General features: G+C 31.7%; 2 protein-coding genes across 2 annotated transcripts; both read left to right on the plus strand.

Annotated features, from left to right (window-relative positions):
- The first annotated feature begins 204 nt into the window (after positions 1-204).
- LOC129886158 (uncharacterized) lies at positions 205-11809 on the plus strand. Its single transcript, XM_055960713.1, has 21 exons — positions 205-302; positions 373-676; positions 1927-2282; positions 3163-3354; positions 6180-6411; positions 7329-7448; positions 8023-8118; positions 8310-8352; positions 8487-8555; positions 8671-8727; positions 8870-8928; positions 9199-9293; positions 9404-9453; positions 9569-9625; positions 9770-9828; positions 10100-10182; positions 10293-10342; positions 10458-10514; positions 10671-10729; positions 11006-11101; positions 11222-11809. Coding segments are annotated over exons 5-21 (1074 nt in total). The 5' UTR covers positions 205-302; positions 373-676; positions 1927-2282; positions 3163-3354; positions 6180-6409; the 3' UTR covers positions 11244-11809.
- Positions 11810-22739: 10930 nt separating this feature from the next.
- Positions 22740-25711, plus strand: LOC129886159 (probable xyloglucan endotransglucosylase/hydrolase 1). The gene is made up of 4 exons (XM_055960714.1): positions 22740-23159; positions 23389-23489; positions 23970-24163; positions 25025-25711. Exons 1-4 carry the CDS (start codon positions 22970-22972, stop codon positions 25428-25430), a joined length of 891 nt encoding a protein of 296 aa, XP_055816689.1. The 5' UTR covers positions 22740-22969; the 3' UTR covers positions 25431-25711.
- Positions 25712-26031: the final 320 nt, after the last annotated feature.

Genomic DNA, 26031 nt, shown 5'->3' on the forward strand with positions numbered 1-26031 from the left:
AAACCCAACCCCTCACTATGTATTGTATTTTTTCTAAACTCTCAATATTTCGAGTAAATACAAAACATATGTTTGCTCTGTCAGATAATTTTTCCTTGTTTATAAGTGGTTATTGATTAAACTTGTAAATAAAGTTTAAGAATAAATTTATAATTTTTAGTCAAAGATTGCTTATTTTGACTTTGAGGAGCAAATGTGAGAACCAATTTAATAAGTCTTGAGAAAAATTGCCGAAACACCATGGTATAAGAATTGAGACAATCATGGGGTAAAGGAATAACTGCACAAAACTTAATGGAAAGGTGAATGACATTTTTTTTTTGGTCAAGTTTTTATTTAATCAAACATAAACTCTAAATACAATTTTTATAGATGTATTATTGATAGGGACAAAGCTTTTACATATAGTTGTACACTAGGGTATTTTGTAAGGCTGGAGAATGACTTTTATGAAGTCTGTTGGGAGAGAGAAATAACTCACACAAAAGTGCCTGAAAACGAACACATGATTCTCTGCGGCATTTCGTCAAACAGTTGATATACAAGACAAAAAGAACGACCTCCTTTTTCTGATACTTCTCTTTCGCTGCCACGGAAACGTTTTCTTCAATGAGAAATTGCAATCTTGTCTCTGAATTTCCTTGTCTCTTGCATCATTGCCGGTCTGCTTCATCAGGTGATTGTACTTCATTTTTGATATGCTCTCTTGTTTAGTAACTTAGGGTGTGTTTGCTCGGTTATTTTCCCATGTTTGGAGGATATTTTCTTTCAAAAAATAAGTTTCTTGAAAATGACTTTCTGGGAAAACAAGTTCTACAAGGACATTGTATGTTTATTATATTCTCCCCACTCATCTAACGGTCCCAACCCCTTGATCATTCCACCCCGCCACCCTATAGTGTTTTACTAGATTATATATAAATGTTTTTGTTATAAATTTTTTTGACTTATTTAACAAACACTAGTAAGTAAGAGAAATTTATTTTCTTGGAAAATATTCTCCTTTCATACCAAACACATAGCTAAATCTTCCTGTACTATTCAGTATTGTCTGTTGTTGTTGTTAGCATTATGAAAAGCTTATGATCATCAACAAGTTGGATATGGGTATAATATTGGATCAGTAGCCATTGACACTTCTGAGGGGGGAGTGGGGCACTCACTGCTTAACTTCATCTCATCAAAGCTTCATCTGTTTTTGGACCTGGCATTCATAATCTCACCCTTACTGCCTCGAACTTTTCTAACTCCTTTTTTAAATTATCTTTTATGATGATTGCTTTGATACCATGTCAAAATTATGTAAATATCCCATCTAAAAGCTAGTTTAAGCACTTCTAATTTTGATTACTTGTCCAGTTTTGGTTAAGAAATCATTAATCGAGTGTTTATTTTACTAAATTTATGTATTTCTAATTACCCCAAATCAGATAAACTATTATTTGTTTTATCAAAATTCAATGGATTTAATGTTATGATATTGTTTACTTTATTATTCTGCTTTTTATTCTTAAATCAAAATATGTCTCAAGTATTCAAATTTAATGCAGAAAAAGAGTGAACAAAATTAGTAAGTGGCAAAACAAGTATGAAAAATATTTGTGATAGAAATCCATCTGAGCAGTATTTCTTTTACTATAACAATTTTTTATAATCCTTTCTTCAATAACACAATTTGATACATAAGTTACCTACTTAAAGCAAAAAAAAACACAATTTGATTTACTCCGGTAGAGAAATCCAACCACCAGAAAAGAAACAAAACCTTCAGAAACTTTGGAAATTGGCTCACATGTAGACAAATGTACAATAGGTTGATGATCCTTCTACTGAATTGAATGTATATACAAACTCTAATTTTTAAATCATAGAACATGAATCTGTGAAATAAAAACTGAAAGTCAGAGCTTGTTGACTTGTTTGTAGGAAAAGGTCAAAGAATTTGCTGCTGAGCAAGTTCAAGAATCGGAAGAGGGAATAGCTATGGACTTCATTGTAGTGTTGCCTTTGTGAAAATCAGTGGAAAAAAGCAAGAGTTTTGTTATGGTTAAGGATTGGGAACAAAGCCAACAAGTAGGAGATCCACATGTAGAATTTACAAGCACAAAAGGGAGCTAGGAAAAGAATGTCATTAACGAGAGAGTGTAGGACCCAAACTATGGAAGTACGAAATAACTTGCGGAGAAATGGAAAACATGAGAAGTCACGGAAGCTCGTCTTGAACACGGGCAAAAATGATAAGAGAGTATCATGGCACTATCATCCCATATTCAGAGTTCAAGGTATTTTGTTTAGTATAAGTTTCAATTACTCGCTGTTGATTCTTAGAAGATTTTGATGAAACAACAAGAAAATTGAAGTAAACAATAATGTTTTGTATTGTTCTGATAACAACTAAATTTAACAACAGTATTAAAATGTATTGACTTCCAAGAAAGTGGGAACAACTAAGTACCAGTTACAGAGCACCAACTAAAAACTACGACTCACATGACTTTGATACCAGTATAATAGAACCAATACACCTCACTTGGCATAATCACTACCTCACATGGCTTTGATTCCAGCAATTGTAGGGGGAAATGTAGCTTCCATGGCCAAAAAGTTGTAGAGACAATATTGCTTAGTATTGTTGTGAGTAAATCTTTGATTCAGAGGGTGGAAGATGTTGATGAATCTGAAGTGGGCTCTTGGCTTAGGTTCACACTTTCTTTTGTCTTACATCGAAAAGTCGTTACATCTGTGATTCCCTGCTTATGGTTGGTAACAAACCCTTTGTTGAGTGAATAGCTGCAGGTGCATGACCAATTATATGTATCAAATATGTTCAGGAGAGTTACAGGAAGTTGCATCATATATGCACTTATTTTCCTATTTATTTACACCCAAGTGCTTAGTTGCTTACACTGTCTAGTTTTGAATTTAGTATTTCGTTTGCATTTATGCACTTATTTCTTATTCATTTCAACCTTTCTTTTAGTGTTATCTTACACTGTGTATTTTCAATTCCAATGACCTTTTGGTTCTACAAATGGCTTGACAGTTTCAGTTTTTCCATTCTTGTGTAATTAATTCAGTTAATTCAATTTCAACTTAACAAGAATAAGTTAATTCACATAATTCCTTTTATTCAAGTGTAATTGTGTTTATTTTCTTTGGTAGGACGAACATACGTGAAACAACACCGCTGACAATATGGTTCATGTGTTGTTTTTATCCTAAACATGATTGTCACGCCCCCAGCTTGGTAGTGGGCGAACATTGAGGATCCATACGAGCACCTGCTAAAAATATATACTGAACTCATGCCAAAGTTGTACGCTGATAAGCAACGGAAGAAATACCAAAATTCGTGTACGTATACTGAAATATAGATAACTGAAGGGCCCACTGGGCTAACTGTACAATTAAAACAAAACTCAGTCTAAGAAGTCTCTAAAGAGTCTTTATCTAAGTATCTGATAGGGCCCCAACATACCAATTAAAGGATATACACATGTAGCCAAAATATAGGCTCTAGACATATGTCAGCTCCAAATAGAGATGGAAGGCACCCGTCTACAATGGAAGTCTGCTATCTTGAGTACCTGAGCCTGCATTTACATAAATACAACACCTTCAAAATTAGGGACGTCACCACATATAAAACATGTACTGTTATGTAAAGTAGAGTAAATAGCAAGTAGACATGTAAGAATGCTCAAATGAGTTGGATATCAAAGATGAGCATAAATATACTGGAAGCATAAAAAACCGAAACCGCGACCGACCTCAACATTCTTCATATGATGTCCTATGCGTTATTTATTTATACAAATAACACCTGGAATTCGCCTAGGTGGTAACTTCCTTCTTTCTGTATACTAGATACTAGCTGTCAGGAAGTCACAAGATGACCTACTGTAGGCAATCGATGACACCTGTATGGCATTTGTAGCCAACTGTCACATCCTTGTGTAACTAAACTCTCATAGTTTGTATATCAAGGTCTGTCTGTAGGTACGCCCCCAGGGCTCCTTCATAGTCTGCCCGCAGGCCTGTATAGTTAGGGGAATCCACGATGGAAAATTCCAACTTTGTCTATATTCTATATAGAATAGCGTCACACGATATGTCCCTAATAATACAACCCCATGCTTTAGAGTAGGCTATATTCTCATCTTGCCTGTGAAGGCCTGTAATAAGCAACTCATCATCTGAATCTGGAACATCACAGTGAGAAGCTTTTCATAACTCACAAATCATATAACTCCTAAGAGTTTAACTGAAAACACATATGATCATGTGAAACATATAACTTCTTTAACTTAGAAAGAGTACTATAACTCGATAGGCTTAGGAATTACGCATGAAAGAATCTGAATTAGTAATAGATCATATAATCTGCGACGACCTTTATAGAAAGAACCTGCGTGCCTTACGGCGATAGAGGTTTTAACTTTACATACCTTACTTCGGGGCTTTCTCTCTTACGCCGTGCCATCTACGCCCTTCAATAACACTTCACATCTATAACATAACATCATATATGGCAGTATAAGAGGCTAACCAAGAAGCACGGCGATGCCAACAACACAATACTAACTCACGAGCGACAAGCTCGGCAAATATGATAAGCAGTGTATCGCCACACCCTTCTCTTTCCCCGCTTCTCAAATGAGCTTATGACCCTCCTATGAGGTCAAGCATACTCTCTCCATCCTTACTTCTTCATATACAACCCCTTTCTTAGCTTAAACAACCATTAAAAACTTGAACTCATGGCTTCCGAACACCGTCCCGTGAGTTTTTTTATCAAATAGCGTAGAAATGCTCTCATGAGATTTGTAGATGATGAGGGTTGAAAACATACCTTTAATAGACAAACCCTATTGATTTCCTTAGCTAAACTCAGTTGCAAAAGCTCACCTTCAAACAAGAAGCGAAGAAGAAACTCAAGTTGGCAACTACGGTGGTAACATGCAAAAACACTGAGCCTGAGCCATGGGAAGTCCTTACCTTGGATCTGCTAGAAACCCTATTGCAGAGCTTATAAGTGAGATGGGTGAAGAAAATGATGAAAAAATGGCCTTTGAATCGATTTAAAAGCTTTTAAAAAGCTTCTGCCGACTTAAATCTACAGACCGATTGTCGGTCGTCAATTAATTCATGGCCTTGGATCCCCTCGTGTATCAATCCACGACCTGTAAATCCCACTGTATGTTGGGGGTGGTCCAAAACTTGATTTTTCACCCTTTTAGAGCTTTTTCACGACCCAATTCACAAGCCATAAGTTCACGACCATACTTTGGGTCGTCGATTGCCTCAACAGTGAGCATGCTGTAGTAAATGGGTATAACTTTTTACTCCGAAGTCGTAGCTCAGCCTCTAGCTTCCCATATGCTGGGAGATAAGCTCATTCAAAGTCACGGACCACTTGAAATACTCTACCATCGTAAACCCTTTCAACTTTTGTTCTAAGGCTTCCTTTGGCCTCTAACTAAGTCTATCACTTTAAATGACTTATTATAAAGGTTACTTGGTATACTTACCTGTTTTCAACTTTAGTCTTCCGATATTAGACTGATTTGTCGGCGTTTACAAGTCAAACTCGTACTAGAAACTACGGGGTGTTACATTGATCTTGCAGAATCGGCAAGAGAACTTGTCTGCAAAATTAATCGTGAAGACATGTTCCATGAAAATAAGATGTTTGGAGGAGATAACATAGAGGTTCAAACTTATAAATGCAGAAGGAAGCGAATTGCAAAGTTTTCAGTTTATGGTTTTCGTAATTATTGTTGACTAGTGTCATCATAACAATGAACGAGTCCCTCCCTCTTTTCTCATTTTTAGAATTTGTCAGTAGCCACCTGAGGAACTATTTGGTGAGAAGAAACCAGAACATCTCATCCCATGTTGTTGGACCAGAAGTGAATCTAGAATCTAAAGTAATAATATTATAATATACATAATTCAAAAATTCTCTTTAAATGTTCTATATACATAGATATAGTTAGAGCTCGAGGCAGTTTGTCGCATGCGCCTTAATTGTGGACATTTATCATGTGAAGGTAATCTTAAATATCAATCTAAAACAATTTTTCTTACTGATTAAGTAGTATGATATTTAATTCACTCAGATGCTTAAAATTTATTTTCTTTCCAATTCCTTTCTCTTCATTAATATGATCTGGCAGTGGGAGCAGAATCAAATTCTGAGCATTTTAAATAAGATGCATATGTAGCGGCTTTGGAATATGAGTAGAGATCCTAAGACGCGTTCGTGGAGGCAAACCAAGCGAAGAGCAAAAGGAAGGTTGGGTGCTTGTTCGGCGTGGCCATCCGGCCTCGAATAGGAGGGGGCAACGCTCTGGATCCTCCCTGCTTGCAGAAACGTCTGGTCATCTCTTGTTTGTTTGATTTCACAATGTAAGAACATTTCTCTTGTTTTCTTTTTATTCTCTCTGTTATATGGCTTAGACCTTAATAATGGTTTGCATTGTGTTTATTTTCAGATGTCAGCTCATAGTGTAACATTTGTTTTTTCCTTTTAATATTACTTATTTATTCTGACTAGGTCTAATTCATTTAGATCTAATAGGTCTTGAAGTACTATTTCTGCATCTCCTGGCCAAATCCACCTACATTTGGATTTAGGATTATTCGTTAATAGTTGTTCAAATTTGATAGATTTTCACTTAAAGTCTTGTAGATTATTTAAACTTGTTGTTCACTGAAAGATTCCTGTGAGTATGTCCTTTTACCACCATTTTATCCACTACCACCATCAGGGGCGGAGCCACCTTGAATTCAGGGGTTCATAATTATACTATTTATACATAGTTAAATAATTTTTTATGTATATATAGTAGATGTCGAACCCCCTTCGACTAGTTTGTATGTCTACTCTTTGGATTTTGAACCCCTTTAATAAAAATTCTGGCTCCGCCACCGACCACCATCATCAAATAGCTCCACTGTACAACTGTCACTGCAAACCATCACAGCAACAAGGAATGAAACTAGTCACCACCACTAGTCATCATCAGCCACCACTGCAAAACCACCACTACACCTCCACCAACCATGACAATCACCAATCGCCACCTCATAACTATCACCGATGACAACCACCACCATCAGTTGCCACCACTGCTAGTGTTTAAAGTGTGTTTTATCAAATAAACAATCTTTACCATACCATCTAAATAAAGGTTTTTATTCTTTTGTGGATATCATACGTAATTGTCATTTTATTAAAATTTCACTTATACCAATTTATATTAAAAAGGGCCTTACACTTCTTATCTAAGAGATTCTGACAATTTGTTTTATGCCTGAGTTAGGTCCCAAGGCAATGATAATTTCACAAGTCACTTTGAGGAGCTTTCACAAGTTCTTGACTATTTTGACTCCCAAACCTACCCAAAAATTTTGCAGGAATCGTCCATACTCAGCAGCCGCAGGTAGTAGTTATTTGGTTTTCGTGTAAATAAGTTTGTCAACACATTAGAGCATCCCTATTCATAAAAGAATACTTGGACATCTCATGTTTTTAATGCATGGAGGTTTCAAATCTCTGGACTTTCTGAGAAACACAATGAAAGGAATTGAAAGAATCCCTTTTTCAAATGGTTCGTTTGCTTTATTCAGAGTTTTAAGATGTTAAAGAGAGAGATGATTTATTTGATTTTTTTTTTAACAAAACTCTTCATGAGAAATCATATTCTATCTTCATTTGCATATACACGAAAAGGTTGTGTAAATGCATGTTAGTGACATCAAAAATTTCTTCATGAGAAATCATATTCTATTTCAAATATGTCACAATGGGTTGCATCAATATAACTCATCTACAAGTGTACAATACATTAAAGAGATGCTTTTTTCTCATTTCAAATTTTCACACACTTATAGAGTCATTCTGAACATGGATATTATCAGCTGCTATTATAATTCCTTTTTAGTTACTCGACATCTTATGGTCTATTCATATCCTTTATACTCTGTTTATATCTCTTGGAAATGTAACCTCCACAGGCAATTGAATGAACATTATCAATCACATTATCACAATAATCAATTGCCAACAGATCAGTTTGTGATGAATCGACCTGATGTGGATCCAACCTCGAGGTAAAAAGTAATAGTACGTTTTGTTTTTACTGAGAGCATATTCGGTGTAGTCATTTCTCCTAATCAACTTGAACAATATATGTGGATTCTTTCCTCTCGTTTTTCTATTAGCAACGGAGTATCCTTCACTTTTTCCGGTATTTTTTTTTTTACAATCCACTAAATGCTAGTATTAAATATATTTTACCTAGGCATGTGTTTGTTGATGCAATTACCAACGGCTTAAATTACATGGTATGTTTCTTTTGACCTCTTTCTTTCTTTTATTACGTGTTTATTTTATTTTTGATATATGTCTTGTGATAGCTATAATTGTGATTCAGCCTTACCATGCATATAACTTTTATTTTTTATTTTTTTTGGTATAGAAATATAATGCCAACTTTAATTGGACTTTAGTTCCTGCAGCAGCAAGTTCCGCCACTAATAATTCAAGGGTATGGTCTCTAATTATTAGATTTTCTCTTTTCTTGAGTTGTTAATGTAAATATAAACTTCTTTTTAATACTCCGTATCAAATAGCCCATCTTCTAATAATGCAAATAAATGCAGATTGACTATGCACATAGTAGAGTGCCAAGGATGCATCAATCATCTTCTCATTCAGGAGTATATCTCATCCCTAATTTATTTTCAGTAATTAACTAGTCTATTTTTTAAAATTTAAATTTAAAATAAATGTGTATATGTAATGATTTGAAAGTAAGTGTGCTATGTTTCTAAATGTTCATCTTTTATGGAATGAATGCAGAGAGAAGTTGTTGAGCAAGAACATAGACAGAGCAGGAGAGATTATCCTCAGGTGATCAGGTAGCATTTTGGATTAGAAAAACTTTTTTTAAAAGATATTTCCATAAACTAAAAACAACTTTATTCAGATATTCGAAGACAATCCTAATGAATTATGTATGTTTTTTTTTTCTTTTTCATTTTCTCTAAAAGTAAATCAACATACTTTCCCCAAAAAATTTTGTCAAAACCAAATCGAAGGCCTTTTAAACATCTGTTATACTGATTATGTGATGACCTGTAAAAATACCACAAAATTAAAATCATTAACTTATGTGACTTGAAATGCAGGCCTACTCCATATAAGGCATACGATCCAAGATATGCTGCCATTTGTCTGCCGGTGGATCCTAATTTACCTGCATTCAAGCGGAATCCACACTATTGTAAGTTATTTTTTATACCTTTGTATTCTTAGAATTATAAACCAAAAGAAGATCAAAAAAGAGCTAACATTGTAATATCAACTGCCCTATCTGTATCCCTTGTATTGCAGCAACGCTAAAAGCGACAAGTGATGAAAGTGCAACCACTAAAACTATAAGGGTATGGTCTCTATTTATCACATTTTCTCTTTTCTTGAGTTGTTCATATAAATTTAAACTACTTCTTGATAATCTGTATCGAATAGCTCATCATTAAATAATGCAAATAAGTGCAGACTGACTATGCACGTAACAGAGTGCCAAGGCTGCATCAATCATGTTCTCATTCTGGAGTATATCTCATCCCTAATTTATTTTCAGTAGTTTAACCTGTCTATTTTAAAAAAAAAAAAAATCAATAAATTTGTGTATGTACTGATTTAAAAATAGTTAAGTGCTATGTTCCTAATTTTCCATCTTTTATGGAATTAATGCAGAGAGAAGTTTTTGAGCAAGAACATAGACAGAGCAGAAGAGAGTATCCTCGGGTGATCAGGTAGCATTTTGGATTAGAAAAGCTTTTTCTAAAAGATATTTCCATAAACTAAATATAACTTTATTCAGATATTCGAAGACAATCCTAATGAATTATGTATGTTGTTTTTTTTCTTTTTCATTTTCTCTAAAAGTAATTCAACATACTATCCCCCAAAAATTTTGTCAAAACCAAATCGAAAGCCTTTTAAACATCTGTTTTACTGATTATGTGATGACCTGTAAAAATACCACAAAATTAAAATCATGAACTTATGTGACTTGAAATGCAGGCCTATTCCATATAAGGCATACGATCCAAGATATGCTGCCATTGGTCCTAATTTACCTGCATTCAAGCGGAATCCACACTATTGTAAGTTATTTTTTATACCTTTGTATTCTTAGAATTATAAACCAAAAGAAGAACAAAAAATAGCTAACATTGTAATATCAACTGCCCTATCTGTATCCCTTGTATTGCAGCAATGCTAAAGGCGACAAGTGATGAAAGTGCAACCACTAAAAATATAAGGGTATGGTCTCTAATTATCACATTTTCTCTTTTCTTGAGTTGTTCATATAAATTTAAACTTCTTCTTGATAATCTGTATCTAATAGTTCATCGTCTAATAATGCAAATAAATGCAGACTGACCATGCACGTAATAGAGTGCCAAGGCTGCATCATTCATCTTCTCATTCTGGAGTATATCTCATCCCTAATTTATTTTCAGTAGTTTAGCCTGTCTATTTTTTAAAATAAAATAAAATTTTCAATAAATTTGCATATGTACCGATTTAAAAATAGTTAAGTGCTAAGTGCTATGTTCCTAATTTTCCATCTTTTATGGAATGAATGCAGAGAGAAGTTTTTGAGCAAGAACATACACAGAGCAGGATAGATTATCCTCGGGTGATCAGGTATCATTTCCCATTTTGGTTTAGAAAAGCTTTTAAAATATATATTTCCATAAATTAAAAAGATCTTTATTCGGATATACGAAGACAATCCTACAGTATGTAGGTTTTTTCTTTTTATTTTCTCTAATGGTAATTTAAACATACAACTTTCCTCCAAAAAATTTTCTGTCAGAACCGAATCCAAAGCCTACATAAAGATCTGTTGTACTAATTATTTGATGACCTGTAAAAATACCACAAAATTAAAATCATGAACTTATGTGACTTGAAATGCAGGCCTGCTCCATATAAGCTATACGATCCAAGGTATGCTGCCATTGGTCTACCGGTGGATCCTTTCTTGCGTGCATTCAAGCTGAATCCCAACTTTGGGTAAGTTATTTTTGTTTTTAATATCTTTGTATTTTTAGAATTATAAACCAAACGAAGAACAAAAAGGAACTAGCCTTGTGTACTATCAACTGCTTTATATCTGTATCCCTTGTATTGCAGCCTTGCCAAGCGCGACGAGTGATGAAAAGAGTCAGATCACCAGGGAATTCAATGGCTAGTAGCAGAGGTGGAAAAAGCCAGTTTACTATGGAACATTCTCATTCGTCTTTTATAATTTTTTCTCGTCTTTTGTTTGGATCTTTCTTCTTTCTTTTACCCATTTCAATTCCATAAACAGAAAAGCGTCTGAACATTTTCATGGAAGTTTAGGTTTTGCGGTTTTGTTGTCAAATTCAAGCTATCAGTAAGCTTCTTTTCTTTATTCAATTCTTCAAGTTTAGTGCAAAACCATGTTTCTTATTCAGCATTGTTGTTATGCTTTACTAAATACTTTATAGTTTTGGAATACTCCTAGTTAGGTTTAGACATTTGGAGTAATATTGAAGTCATCTTCCGCACTTATTTTTCTCAATTATTTATGAAATGTCTCGTTGTTCTAGCTCTTCGTATGGATATGTTATTGTAGCAATTGGTAGGTTTAGTTGTGTTATTCTAATACAATGTAAATACATTTTGTGATTTGATGAAGTATAATTCCATTTGGTGGTTTGATGGAATGTAAAAACATTTTGTGTGGAAGTAATTAATGATTTTTTTGTGATGACATTATAGTTGTGTAAAGGATTGTATTTTGTACGATGTAATGCCTCTACAATTGTTGATACACCATAAAAGGGAAAATTATGTGGGTTGACTATGATAGTGTGTGATCTAGTGGTCAATGAAGTAAACTGAGAATCATGAAGTTTTATGTGTATATAAGTTGATCCAGATATCATGATTATAAAAAATAAAAAAATAAAAAAGACCTAACTTAGAATTCTATCTACAAAGAATCTACAGGTGTGTACATCTTTTCTTCCATTTTGGGAGTATTTGTTCTGCATCCCTCTAATGCTATCAGGCAAAACTGTCTGGGATCTAATAATAAAGAGACGTAAATGTTTGTAGTGTAGTCCATTGGCCTCTTTAATAATAATGCCAGCTGTAAATTATGTACATCTTCTAATATGGTCAGCCCATAGACTAAATGAAAAAGCTCAATTACAATATATCCCTCATTTTTTTTAAAATTACCCGATTTTCCTTTTTTTTCCATATTTCTGATACATTACTTATTTTGCTGATACATCAGGTTTTGGGTGTAGAATAATTAATGTTGTTGAGTTATTTATGGATAGTAACGTAATTTAAGTTAGGATTGATTGTTTCAATCAATTACCGTGCTAATTAAGGGAAATAATCCTTAAAAAAATGTAACAGTTATGAAGAGGAAGAAAAACTCAAAAAACAGAGTATAACTGCGAACAAAAAATTCAATCCAAAATTCAATTTTCATCAAGCAAATCGAGATGAATATGCAGTGCCGAATCTGATACATAACATCTTGTATTGATATAGGTTGTAGATGTATCAGAAATATTAAAGCTTGATACATGAGAATCTGTTACAAAAACAGGATGTATCAGAATCATTAAATCTTGATACATGAGAATATGATACATAAACAAGATGTATCAGAAGCACTAAAGCTTGATACATGAGAATCTGATACATAAACAATATGGATCAGAAGCACTAAAGCTTGATACATGAGAATCTGATACATAAACAATATGTATCAGAATCATTAAATCTTGATACATGAGAATCTGATACATAAACAAGATGTATTAGAAACAGTAAAGGTTGATACATGAGAATCCGATATAAAAACATGATTTATCAGAAATATTAAAGCTTGATACATAAGAATCTGATACATAAACTAGATGTATCAGAAGCAGTAAATCTTCAGAAAAAACGGTATTTAAAAAAAATTATCTATCAAAGTTGTTGACCTTTCCTTTTCTTTCAACTCCATTTTAATTGATCACCCAAAAATATCTACACATAAATATCCTGGATCTTTTATAATGCATCTTTTCTTTCATTTCTTAGCTGTTCTCTATGGCTGGTGTGGTACGTGGAAAGGAGAAAAAGTCTGTGGTGGTTGCCGAAAAATGCACTACTGCTCGGAGAAACACCAGGTCAGCAACTTGTACCATGCTTCGTTTGCTCCTTTTTGTTAGGACAGAATTTTCCTAAATGAATCCAATTTGCAGTCTGTTCATTGGAAATCAGGTAATAGATGTATCAAAAGCAGTAAAACTATGAAAATAGAGAGAATGCAGTTGAGAATCAAAAGTAGATGATAGTCTAACTCGTGTGAGTGATTTTAGACGAGAAATTAGGGATATGCTCAGTATATTCCTTAAATTTTTGGATCTTGAAGAGAACAAGAGAAAATGATTTAGAGGAGAGAGAATGTTTTTTGAGTTATGTATCCGGAAAATGAAAGGGAAAACTGAAAATAAGGGATTTTGATAAATTTTTTAAAGGATTGAAACTTTTAGCAAATATGATAATAAAAGATGTGTAGTTTGGTAATTTACATAATTTAGTCCATGGGCTGACCCATATTAGAAGTAAGGATTGAAGATATAAGTCCAACTTGTTAAAATACAGTCTTATCACAAGTGGATTCAAATGTGTTGGTGTTGGATTAGCCCAATCCACTCGCAACCCATTTAGCAATTCGTTGGCTGACTATTTAAAAGGCTAAACTATCTTATTAGACATCTATCACTACCATATATACTAGTCTTACCTCTATTTTTAAATAATTATATTTTTAATATTTTATACCATATATTATTGAAGATACAATCAGATACCCACATTCCTTAAAATTAAGATTGGTTAATTATATTTACATTTAAACTCCAAAATTAATGTCTTAATAACCATCAAATATCATTCTCTCTCATTACCTCTCCAACGCCATCAACATCTCGCCCCCACCTCCTTGTTCTCCCCCAATTTTCAACGATGAGCTTGCTACCGGCAACTCACTGCACTTATGACATCTAGTCACCACTAAAATCTTATTGGACACGACGAGTGCGATCCTAACCAGGTATCGATGTATCCTATATGAAATTCGTGATCGCATTGGGACAACACTCAAATTTCATCTCTGGCGACTTGAGGATCTTCTTCTTCAAACCTTTATTAGTTGGAGGGATGAAAAGTGAAATTTTCGATGGCTTTAGCAGAGGTCCATCGGATCTGGATGCAGCGAGAAACATCAAAAAATTAAAAGGCAAAGCAAACATCGCCATGTTGAGATGCCCTGACCAGCCACGAATGTAATAAAAAAGGTTTCAATATGTGGAGATTTACGCATATGTTTGACGCATTATTGACATACAATTATATATATTTAGTTTTTCTCAGGATATCTAATTAAATGTATATGTATCTAATAAATATATTGGAGATTTTCACATTATTGGATATTTGCGAATATATCTAACATAATTTGTTCTTTCATGTATCTGAGTTGTCATATGTGTCTGGCCTTCTATCATATATTTTAATAATATCATACGTATTTGTTATATTATTACAATGTATCTAACTATTTTCGTATGTATCACATCACATATATACATTGTGTTTAATTTAGATGCACTATTAGTTTTGTATATGTAGATACATGAAATGGATATTAGCTTTTATGATTATTCTTTCAACTTTTAGTTATCTCAAATATATTGTGTTTATTTCGAGATACATTGTTATTTAAATTTTGGTAGAAACACGAAATGTGCATTGCTTTAGTCAGTTTCTCACAAAGGGAAGGAAAGGATTTTGAGATTTTTAAAATATTTTTAGGAAGTTGTTATGCTATAGATTATCAAAAGTTGTTAAAGGAGTGATTTACTTCACTAATTGAGCAATTCTATTATGCTACATAAATAGACACACGTTTGTAATGTATCTAGCTATTGACATATCTCCGATACGTGTATTTGGAAGAGGAAGCTCAAAATTCAGAAAAACAAAATTTCGCATTTCTGAAAAGAAAAGTTGTTCACTTTGTTATTGCTCAAAAATAAATGAAAGAAATTTGAATTTTTTTAGAAGTTGTTAGACTAGATATACTCACTTTGTCAATTCCCTCAGATACATGTATATATCTAGTTAAGATACATGTATCCAACCAACTAAATGTGGTTCATAATATAATATTCGAAACTACCTTAAATATCAATTAGGACCTAGTTTAGTAGAATTTGTACCATCAGCCCACCTCAGCCCATCAAACTCCAAAGCTCGTGTGTATTTGATGGGCCTATATTGATAGCTCTGCTTAGGGCTGTACAGGACAAATCGATAAACTGCACCAAACCGACAAATCGAACCAAACTGGAAAAAAAACCGACTAGTGGTTTGGTTTGACTTGGTTTGGTGTTTGAAAAAAAAAACCGACCATTATAGGGTTGGTTTGGTTTTAACTAAAAAAAGTCAAACCGAACCCAAACCGACCCGATTATAGATATACTACTTTTAAATTATGTTATACGTAAAAATATTTATTAAAATGTAATTTATAAATATTTTTTAAAATTTTTTCATAATTTTTGTTTTCTTTCTTACATTTAGATTTGGACTTAAGTAGCCCATCTAAATAATATACAAAAAAAACTTATCTTATAAAGTTATATTATAAAGTTAAAACTTCAAACAGTGTTGTGCCTCCATCTTATATGTTGATATTTTGTAGTAGAACTCTTTTTAAGAAGCACTGCTCTGTGCTTTTTATTAGATACTATGAGAAACCCAAAAAAATCCGAAAAAAACAAACCAAAAAACCCGAGAAACCCGAAAAACCCGAAAAAACCAAAAAAACCCGAAAAATCCGAGAAAAATTGATATCGAAAAACCCGACTTTTATTGGTTTGGTTTGGTTTATAGATTTAATAACCCGACACAAATGGTTTGGTTTGATTTGTAAAAAATCTGAACCAATTCGATCCATGTACACCCCTAGCTCTGCTTATAAGAAATAAATTCATCTAGTTAAACACATAATGTTACTACTAGATAGAGTAAAAGACATTTAAAATCTGCTGGATATAGTTGTACAACATTTGTTTTTTTCATCTGAATTGGACACGCGGATACAGATAGGTTATTTCCAGAAATAATCTTAAGGATTGAAAAAGACATATTATTCCCAAACTAGTGTATTACCTCTTTAATTTGTGGTTGAACATAAGTTGACGGACTTCTTTTATATTTAGTTTTAAAATAATTTGTTTGTTTGTTTTTTAACTAACCACTTGCACCATGAGTTTTGGATTCTAGAAAATTTAGCTCAGTGAATTCTTGATAAATTATATATTTATATATAAAAAGTGATTTTTTAAATAAAAATATAGAATTTGAATTAAAACTATTAAATTCTGCTGAACCTTTAAATAAACGGTTCAATTACAAATGCTACTCTCTTTTTTTCATAATAAATGATCTAGTAATATAAATATTTTCTACATTATTAATATGTGAAAATTTATCCTTACATTTTTTTTTTATTTTTTTTAACAAACCACTTGTAAGATCCATGTCTTTCCATCTGTGAATGCCTACGTTCTGGTAGTTCTGAACATAACTGTGAGTCTGTGATATCCAATGCTTTCTTCTTATAATTATTTGTTTAATATAACATGAGATTTGGTGTAGTCTCAACTTTTCCATTAAAGAAAGACTGTCCAAACTTCATTCCCCTACAAGTCATGTGCTTTATATTATAACAAATGGGGCAGAGAAATTATGTTGTTGCTAGCTAATAGATGACATACATATTAATTAATGAACATGCTATTTTTCTTCTATTATTGTTACAAAAAGGCCAACGTGTGAGACTCATTCATTAATATATAGAGGTCATTTTTGCTAACCTTCCAATTAATTACACCTTTCGACCATCTATACAATAGGCAACTAGACTCATTAGTGCTTATTATATATACGTGAATTGTAGTTATTGATTGAGATCAACTACGTACCGAGGTCATTAATTAATGTACGCATTATTTGATTTGATCTTAGCTAACATCTACGAGTTTATATTAGTTTAAGTGTCTTGCATCTCACAATATGAATGTCTACTTGTTTAATTTTATACAAATTAAAGTGTTTAATCGTGTATATTCAAAGTTGGAGGACATAAATGTCAATGAAGCCAAGTTAAAAGCATGTTTATATATTATACCTATTCTGGGAGAGTTAGTGCTTTGATTCAAGTAACGAATTCATCTATATTTATTCTTTTAAACATATAAAGTTCGCGGGTATTTTCCATAAAAAATGTTTTTTTGCTAGAGGAAATAAACCCATTAATTAATGCAGCTGAATAGTGATTTTAGATTTGTCTTTTTAGTTAAATATGACGGTGCAAGATGTGTCAAAATTTGTCTTCACTAGGATTTGATTTTCACAGTCTTTTAATTAATTGTATTTTTGGGTGGGGCTCATTTTGATTATGTTTTTGTCGAGGGGTGTGTATTCATTTATTTATTTTTATATATTGATTTTGAGAAATAGGCATATGTTTAAGTTCAATTTGTATATATGAGTTGATAAAATTATGCTAAGGTTTTGAGCTACTTATGTTAAATCTTATAATAACTGGAAAACTAGGCATACTATCTTTCAATGACGTAATCAAACATCTCATGTTCACGAGACAGAATGATATATCGATTGAAAAAAATGAAGAAAACAAAAATGTGTTGGTTTTATCCAATTGATCAACCAAAAAGAAATAAAAACATTTTGATGTTTTAGCATATGATGTGTTTGATATAGACAAAAATACTTTAAATATTTTTATGTTCCTCAAAATTAGGAAAATGGATTTTTTAATAGGATGATAAGCAAGCTAAAATATTTTGTTAATAAGTTATATTCTATTAATGGATTTTTTAATGGATTTTAAAGTTCGATTTCAGTATTTTACGGTATGGTAAATTGGTTATCATAGTTTGATCATCTTCAAGTCTTCAACGTATATATATTCGTATAATAAATAATTATGATTTAGGCTTTTCAAGAAACGTCTTAATTATATCATACTAATATCTTATACATGTAAAAAATATTCAAAATAAAGTACAAAACAATTCTCTTTGTTAAACAACCACCCAAAAAGAATATTTAAATAAAGATAAAGTAATCAAAATTTCAACATCTAAATAATTAGTAATTACTATTTTATATATTTGCTAGTATTATATAATTACATATACATATGAATTTCATGTAACTATATACTTCGGTATGGTATTCGATATTTTTTTTATAAATACCAAATATCATACCGAAAAGCAAATTTGTTAAAAATGCATATCAAATAGACAAATACCATATCAAATATCTTAAAACCCAAATCATGATGTTAAAATTTTTAATTTCAATCTGATATTCGGCATTTATCATATCATGCCCACCCCTACTCTTGTGTATTCTTCATCCCATTCATATACATTTTTTCCCTCTTTTTAAATTAATAAAATACCTATATGATTATATTTCAAGATTAGGAGGAGTTATAGGAGTAACGAGGATACTGAAATTGCTGACAGAGATGCACTATATATTTAATTTTTAATTGCTCGTGATGACAAATAAAATTAAATGTTTTGATATCAGCTACAGCTATTATAGTCTGTTGTGCATATGGTATGATATGATACTTGACCACCCCTTTGGTCCATCAATCATGTTATGTTGTCTCTACCTATTCATGTTACTTTTTTATAAGAAAACAATATTTATTCCAAAATATATATATTTTTGGAATCTTTTATTTTTGTCATTGGGTTTAGAATGTAATTTCCAGATAAGAGGGAAAAATTAAATTAATAATAAATAGAAAAAAAAAATTGGAAGTCAATTTATGCTTTTACTGAGCCGAGGGTTTCCAGGAAACAGCCGTCTACCTTAGTAGGAGTAAGGTCTGCGTACATTCTATCCTCCCCAGACCCCATGTTGTGGGATTTCACTGAATTGTTGTTGTTGTTGTTGAAGTCAACTGGTTATGAGAGCTTTAATTTCTATGATATTATGCCTCCATAGTGATTCTCTAGTATGCACATCCTTAGAGAGATTTGTGTCTGGCCAAATCAGAATTAAAAAACTAATCCTGGTTGTGAAAAATGATTACTTCTGTCTTTAAATTAATTTAAGAATAGTTTAAAGGTTGATTAATCATCTTTGCTAGAGCTATTTAATTAACGAGCGGAGCTTGCATTTTTAGTGCTTAATTAATACATGTAAACAATATTTTTCTAAATTTGGAAAGTACATGAACAACAATAACATATTCGGTGAAATTTCATTAGTGAGATCTGAAGAGGATAGAATGTACGCAAACTTTATACTACGTACCTCGTGGAGGTGGAGAAGTTATTTTCGAAAAACCATTGACTTAAGTGAATTTGAAGAGTATGAATTAACATTAATTTGAGATTAAAAATAATAATCTAGAAATGTTATAACCACAGATATATATATATAATTCAAACTCATAGTATATACAAGTCTTTAAAGTTTTTCTTGTAATATTATTAGCTAGATTAACACTGTTTATACTAAACTGTCTTCGACCAAAGGAAGAGACATATTTTGATGTGTTGACAGTTGACACACACTACTCAGCCACCAAAATTAGCTGTAGCTTAATAACGTTAGACGACTAAGGTCAAAGGTGGTGTGTGATTATGACATGATGGACCATTACAAATTTCAGTCGAAAAGAAAATAATACTTCAGTAAAACTACTTGGTTAGAAACAAGATAAAGTTAATCATGTAATTTGTGTATGTGATCTATTTTTATTTTTTTTGACTTCTTGTTTTCTAGTCTGGAAGGAACGTCACGATTGGAATTTTTTTCTAAATCTATGTACAAAATAAGACTTGGTATATATTTAGCTACCATATAATCACAATGGCCAATGGATTCGGGAGTCAAACTCCAAGTTAGCTTGGCATAACTTAACGTAACTGATCTCAATAAATTTATAAGCCTGTCAAATCGAATTATCAATACATTTTGATAGATATACTTTATTGGTTATCAAATATTTACTGTTAGTATTTAGGGGTCATTTGGTAGGATGTATAGGAATAATTAATAGTGTGTAATGGTAATGCTTACATTAATTATATTGAGATTATTTCTTATGTAGTATTTGATTTGGTGTATTAAAAATAAAGCGTATGGCATAACTTCTATAAAAAAATATTTGTTTACAAAAATACCCTCCATACTCTTTAGCTTTGAGGAATGGGAAATATCTTGAAAGGAATTTGAGGGATAGTTAAGTCATTAATCAATCTAATACATGTGTTGAAACTCTTTGTATTACTAATACCATGAATAGTAATACACACCTCGATACACAATAGAGTGTATAACTAATTAATACATACATATGCTAAAAAAGTGTACCAAACAAAATATTAATGTTACACAAAGCTAATGTATACATTACCCTTTTTAATACACTCTATCAAACTATCTCTTATATTACTAACCATGTCAATTAATGAACTCTTATACATCGTAATTCACCCAGACTCTACGTTGTAAGATTTTACTAAATTATTATTGTTGTTGTTATACATCGTAATCCAGATTGAGGGACCTTTTCATGGAGGCAGAGTCGATTGCTTAGTTATTCATCGCTGTCTGCATTATTTTTGAGAATTAAATTAAAATAGATAGTTCCATTATTACATTATGGTATGTTAACATAAATAAGGAAATCTAGGAAACGTGGCGTGAAGTGGAACCCAAAGAAAGGGTCTGTGATTATGTCTCCCTCTCGGCCAAATTGTCTAATTGGGTGGGGTGTGTGTGTTAGCAAGAGCCAGCCTATTTTCGGCGGGCCTGCATCGATTAATTTGATTTGATTTTATGTACTATTAATTTAATTTATTAATTTTAATTTTTTAAATATATTAAAATAATAATTAATTCAATGAAATATTTTTAATCAATTTTGATCCTTAATAGTTTGGTTTTCGATTAAATCAATAAAAAAATACTTATAAAATAGAAATAATAGTAATTAACACGAAAATAACTATATTAATTCAACACAAATAGAATAACTATAACAATAATATGATTTGAAGGTTAAATGACAAAGGTAATAACCAAAAAGGTCCAATGTGAGCTCCAAACATCGAGTGGGAAACTAAAAAAAAAATCAATAAGATATTAATATTAATATTTAATATTTATATAAGGGCAAAGTAATAAATTATTATTATCTTAATAAGTTATCAATTTATTCATAATCCAATATTAAAAAATTAATATCAAATTAGTAATCTAATAATTTTTTTATAAAACCATTAAAACTCGTTAACTCAATAAGTCGATAGTAATAACTCAATTTTTCTTTAATTCAATTTATTGATCAATTTAATTTTTCAAACACCTAATTAGTTTAGCCGTCAAAATTTACGCAAACACCCGACCCATACACATGTACTTGTTTGGTATACGTGTCCTAACTGCACTACCAAACCTGTCCATTCCCCTCGTTTTTCCTTTATCTACTTGTTTTCTCTTACCTTCCTCGCCAGTTTTCTCATCTCAATTCGTCGGTAGCTACTTATTTATTATTCGCTCTATTTTAATTTATGTAATATTATTATTATTATTTGATTGAGTATAAAATTTAAAATATGCCTACAACTTACATACTTGTAATATATACTTTACATATATTTATATTTTTATGAAATACACTTATATCTCATCATCAAAAATCACCTCCAAATACCATCAACAATTACTTACATGTCATTGTTTGACATTTCTTATTTAATAAAATACTGTAGCTATAATATCTCAACTTAGGTTAATCATTTATAAAGTAATTTTATTCTATTAAAAAATTATTTAATTATTGATATTTTTATTAAATTTAAGTGACTTTAATTATTCCAAGTTGAGAGATTTTTGAGTTAAAAAATAAAAATTGTTTCAATTTTTAAGTGAATTAATCTAAGTTGAGTGACCATATGCAATAGTATCTCCTTATATCCAACATTTAACGTGAGATATAATTCTTCTGTTCCTTTTTAGTTGTCATATTTTTTTGTTGTTATTTTGTGCTGTTCGAGAGTCAATTTAACTAATTTTTAAAGCTAAATTATATTACATTAATTTAATATAATAAAATGAAAATTTTCAATATTCAAAAAATCATATGAAAAATATTATAAATTATAATATTTTTAATATCAATATGATAAAAAATACGTCTCAAAATATTTGTTAAAATTTATATCATTTGATTTTGAAATAACTGTGACAAATAAAAAAAAAACCAAAAAAAGAATTAAAAACAACAAGATTTAACAGATACTTTGATAACATATAAAATTACAAAGGTTTAAAATCTTGTTTGTTTTCTTAAATTTTGTATCTAATCGGATAAACAAAAGCACACGTTATTAGGTCGAGTGAAATGAATGGGGTCATAAAATTTTCCTTCTTGGTCTGAGGGTGACAAAGCTTTTTCTCTGATACGGGCATGTGCATGTCCCCCGTTAATTACTCCCCTAGTATGCAATTACCCAAAGGACAATTCACTAACCCCTCTTTCAACAATTATTTGAAAGGCCAATTTACAACCACCCAAAATCTCAATAAATCTAACTTTGTTTCAACCACAAGTCCAACTCAAACCCTTTTACAGCTATAAATAACCAGCCAAACCACTTACATTTTCCTCATCCCCATTGGGCCATATTCATTCTGAACAAAAAACACAGAGACAAGAGAAACAAAACAGTGGTCTCTGAGTGGGTTGGTTTTTCCAAAAACACTATCATCATGGGTACCTTAAAAGGACTTTTATTTAGTATTGTTTTGATTAATTTGTCACTTGTTGGATTTTGTGGGTATCCTAGAAGGCCAGTGGATGTGCCCTTTTGGAAAAATTATGAGCCAAGTTGGGCTAGTCACCACATCAAGTTCCTCAATGGTGGTTCCTCTGCAGATCTTATTCTTGATAGGTCTTCAGGTACTAATATACTTGCCTACCTTTTTTCCCTTTATTTTTCTAATTACATTTTTTTTAATTTTGTCAATCAACTAATAGTTATTACTTAAAAAGTCATTCTTCTTCATATTATTTTTTTCTAACAAATAAAGAAAATGACTTTCTGAGATACGCAATAATTATTAGTTGAGTTATCATCGTCGAATTTCCACATTTTCCGATATTCTAATTTTTTTGTGTGCATTTGAAGGAGCTGGATTTCAGTCAAAAAAATCATATCTGTTTGGGCACTTCAGCATGAAAATGAGGCTTGTTGGCGGAGACTCAGCTGGTGTTGTCTCTGCATTTTACGTAAGTATATAGTACTCACGATTTAATCTGTGTCTTACTTTGTTTTTAATTTTTTTCATGAAAATCTAATTTTCTATAGTAATTCCTTAATTTTGTTCATCTCAGATGGTATGTTTAAAATTAAAAAAATAATAATCATAAACTGCATTTTGATACATTATGCATATGCTCAATTTAAGACAGTAAAATTTAAACATTTTTCATTATTTTTTTAAACATCATGCCATACAGAGGGAGTTGTTCTGTTTTTTTTCACCATACGAAAATGGACACTACTTAGATCTGTATTATATTTCTTTTCTCATTTCTTCAACGACATATTCTATATTGTACTTTATCATGACTAATTTTATCTCACGAACTTAAGACCGACGATACAAAATCCATATACGCAGAGTTTTTTTGTCATTTTCTTCACAGTGAACAAATAATTTTTTATTTTTTTTGGTAGTGATGAAATATTGTTTATTATTTTTTCAGCTTTCATCGAATAATGCTGAGCACGATGAGATAGATTTTGAATTTTTGGGGAACAGAACAGGGCAGCCATACATACTTCAGACAAATGTTTTCACGGGAGGAAAAGGAAACAGAGAACAGCGAATCTATCTATGGTTTGACCCAACCAAAGGCTACCATTCGTATTCTGTTCTTTGGAATACATACCTCATTGTGTAAGTTTATTTTCCTATATTACTTTTTTTTTTTTTACTATTAAACAGAAAGCATTAATCTTTGTTAAATATTTTCATAATTATTGTTTGTAAAGTTTTTCTTCTGTGGTCCCGATATATTTCTTGGGGTGTGTGCACTTGGTTTTACTTTACGTGGTGGTCCTACAATTACAATGTTTAGAACTAGTGTGGGTAACAATTGTTGTTTAACAAAAAAAAAAAGAAGCAAAATGCACATTTGTCTAGGAATTGTTTAAGTAAAAGGATAAAAGAAGCATGAAACTTGTAAGTTCACCATGGCATAAACATTATACTAAGGACTTCTGTCATGTGAGTATGTATGTTGGTCCTTTTGTGTTAATCAAGATTTATGTTTTTGATAAATATAATTTTAATAGTATAAAGGTTAATGCTATTTATTACACATTTTAACTTATGCCTTCCAACTTGATATGTCAATAAATATTCTTCTTTAACTGCTATAAAATTGAATGATCGTCTTACGATTTTTTTTTGTCTAAGTGTCCATTTCAAAATATTTGGTCCCATATACTTTAAGCAGCTGGCGAATGGGTGTACTTGGGACAGAATTTTTGTCTTCTATCTTGCACCTAAAAGTAATGTTTCCTTGTAAAATGTGTATCTTTTTTCTTTCAAAAGTCCTGTGAAAGACTATTCACCACTTAGCTTTGAAATTTTACAATGGTTGAAAAGATGCTCAAAAGAAATGAACAACTTTTTCTTCTATTTCACATTCAAACAGTTCTAGATTATTCAACATTAGACGTTACATCAGACAATATATTATATTGGGCCTCCACCAAATGGACTGGGCTAATAAATTTTGTGTTAACATTGCAGCATCTTTGTGGATGACGTTCCAATTAGAGCATTCAAAAACTCAAAAGACCTTGGTGTGAAATTCCCATTCAATCAGCCCATGAAGATATACTCAAGCCTTTGGGATGCAGATGATTGGGCCACAAGAGGTGGGCTTGAGAAAACAGACTGGTCCAATGCCCCATTTACCGCTTCATACACGTCGTTCCATGTGGACGGATGTGAAGCTGCCACGCCACAAGAAGTCCAAGTTTGTAACACTAAAGGCATGAAATGGTGGGATCAAAAGGCCTTCCAAGATTTAGATGCATTACAATACAGGAGACTTCGTTGGGTCCGCCAAAAATACACTGTTTATAACTATTGCACTGATAAACAGAGGTACCCTGTCCCTCCACCAGAGTGCACTAAGGATAGAGATATTTAAAATTATAATCAAAATTAAGAAGGGTTTTATAAAAAGTTAATATGCATTATGTGTGACTATTTTAAGGATCCTTAAAACAACTATCTTTTAATTAAGCTATATTTCCCTAATTCTTTTGAGTGTATCATCATTGATGGAGTCATGAGGATATTATGTATGTCATGACAGGCCCTTCATGTGTCTCTTGTGTGTCATCATCATCATGAGTGATGTATTGTAATTTATTGAACTATTTGTTACTTATCTCTTAATTAAAACTATATAGTAATACGTTTTTTTATGTAAGATGTATCTTGATCATGAGTATAACTTTCATTTTAAATTGGAAAACTTATGAGTTACCAAAAAAAGTAGGTAAAAATTTCAATCTTTTAACTTTTTTTTTGAAATCTCATGATAATCCGCAGTTTTATAATTTATATTACAGTCTCTGTCATTCGAGTGAGGATTCTGTGGTGCATAATTTATGCGTACCGAATAAACCTCCATGCGTGCAAAAATTTGATTTGATTGCTAGCTAATAAATCATACTAGCTAGTGCAATTTTTAAATTTTCTCCGCGTAGTCATATTGATATTTGATGGTCCAAGCAGCAAAAAAA

Source organism: Solanum dulcamara, chromosome 4, assembly GCF_947179165.1.
Source record: "Solanum dulcamara chromosome 4, daSolDulc1.2, whole genome shotgun sequence".
NCBI classification, from domain to species: domain Eukaryota; kingdom Viridiplantae; phylum Streptophyta; class Magnoliopsida; order Solanales; family Solanaceae; genus Solanum; species Solanum dulcamara.

What these genes read in the sequence shown, in the direction of transcription:
- LOC129886158 (XM_055960713.1), top strand. An exon ending in TCCATACTCAGCAGCCGCAG is followed by an intron (nt 7,449 to 8,022) that starts GTAGTAGTTATT and finishes TAACCTCCACAG; the next exon opens with GCAATTGAATGAACATTATC. An exon ending in CCGCCACTAATAATTCAAGG is followed by an intron (nt 8,556 to 8,670) that starts GTATGGTCTCTA and finishes AAATAAATGCAG; the next exon opens with ATTGACTATGCACATAGTAG.
- LOC129886159 (XM_055960714.1), top strand. Translation starts at nt 22,970, where the DNA reads ATGGGTACCTTAAAAGGACTTTTATTTAGTATTGTTTTGATTAATTTG. An exon ending in GTGTTGTCTCTGCATTTTAC is followed by an intron (nt 23,490 to 23,969) that starts GTAAGTATATAG and finishes TTATTTTTTCAG; the next exon opens with CTTTCATCGAATAATGCTGA. An exon ending in TGGAATACATACCTCATTGT is followed by an intron (nt 24,164 to 25,024) that starts GTAAGTTTATTT and finishes TTAACATTGCAG; the next exon opens with CATCTTTGTGGATGACGTTC.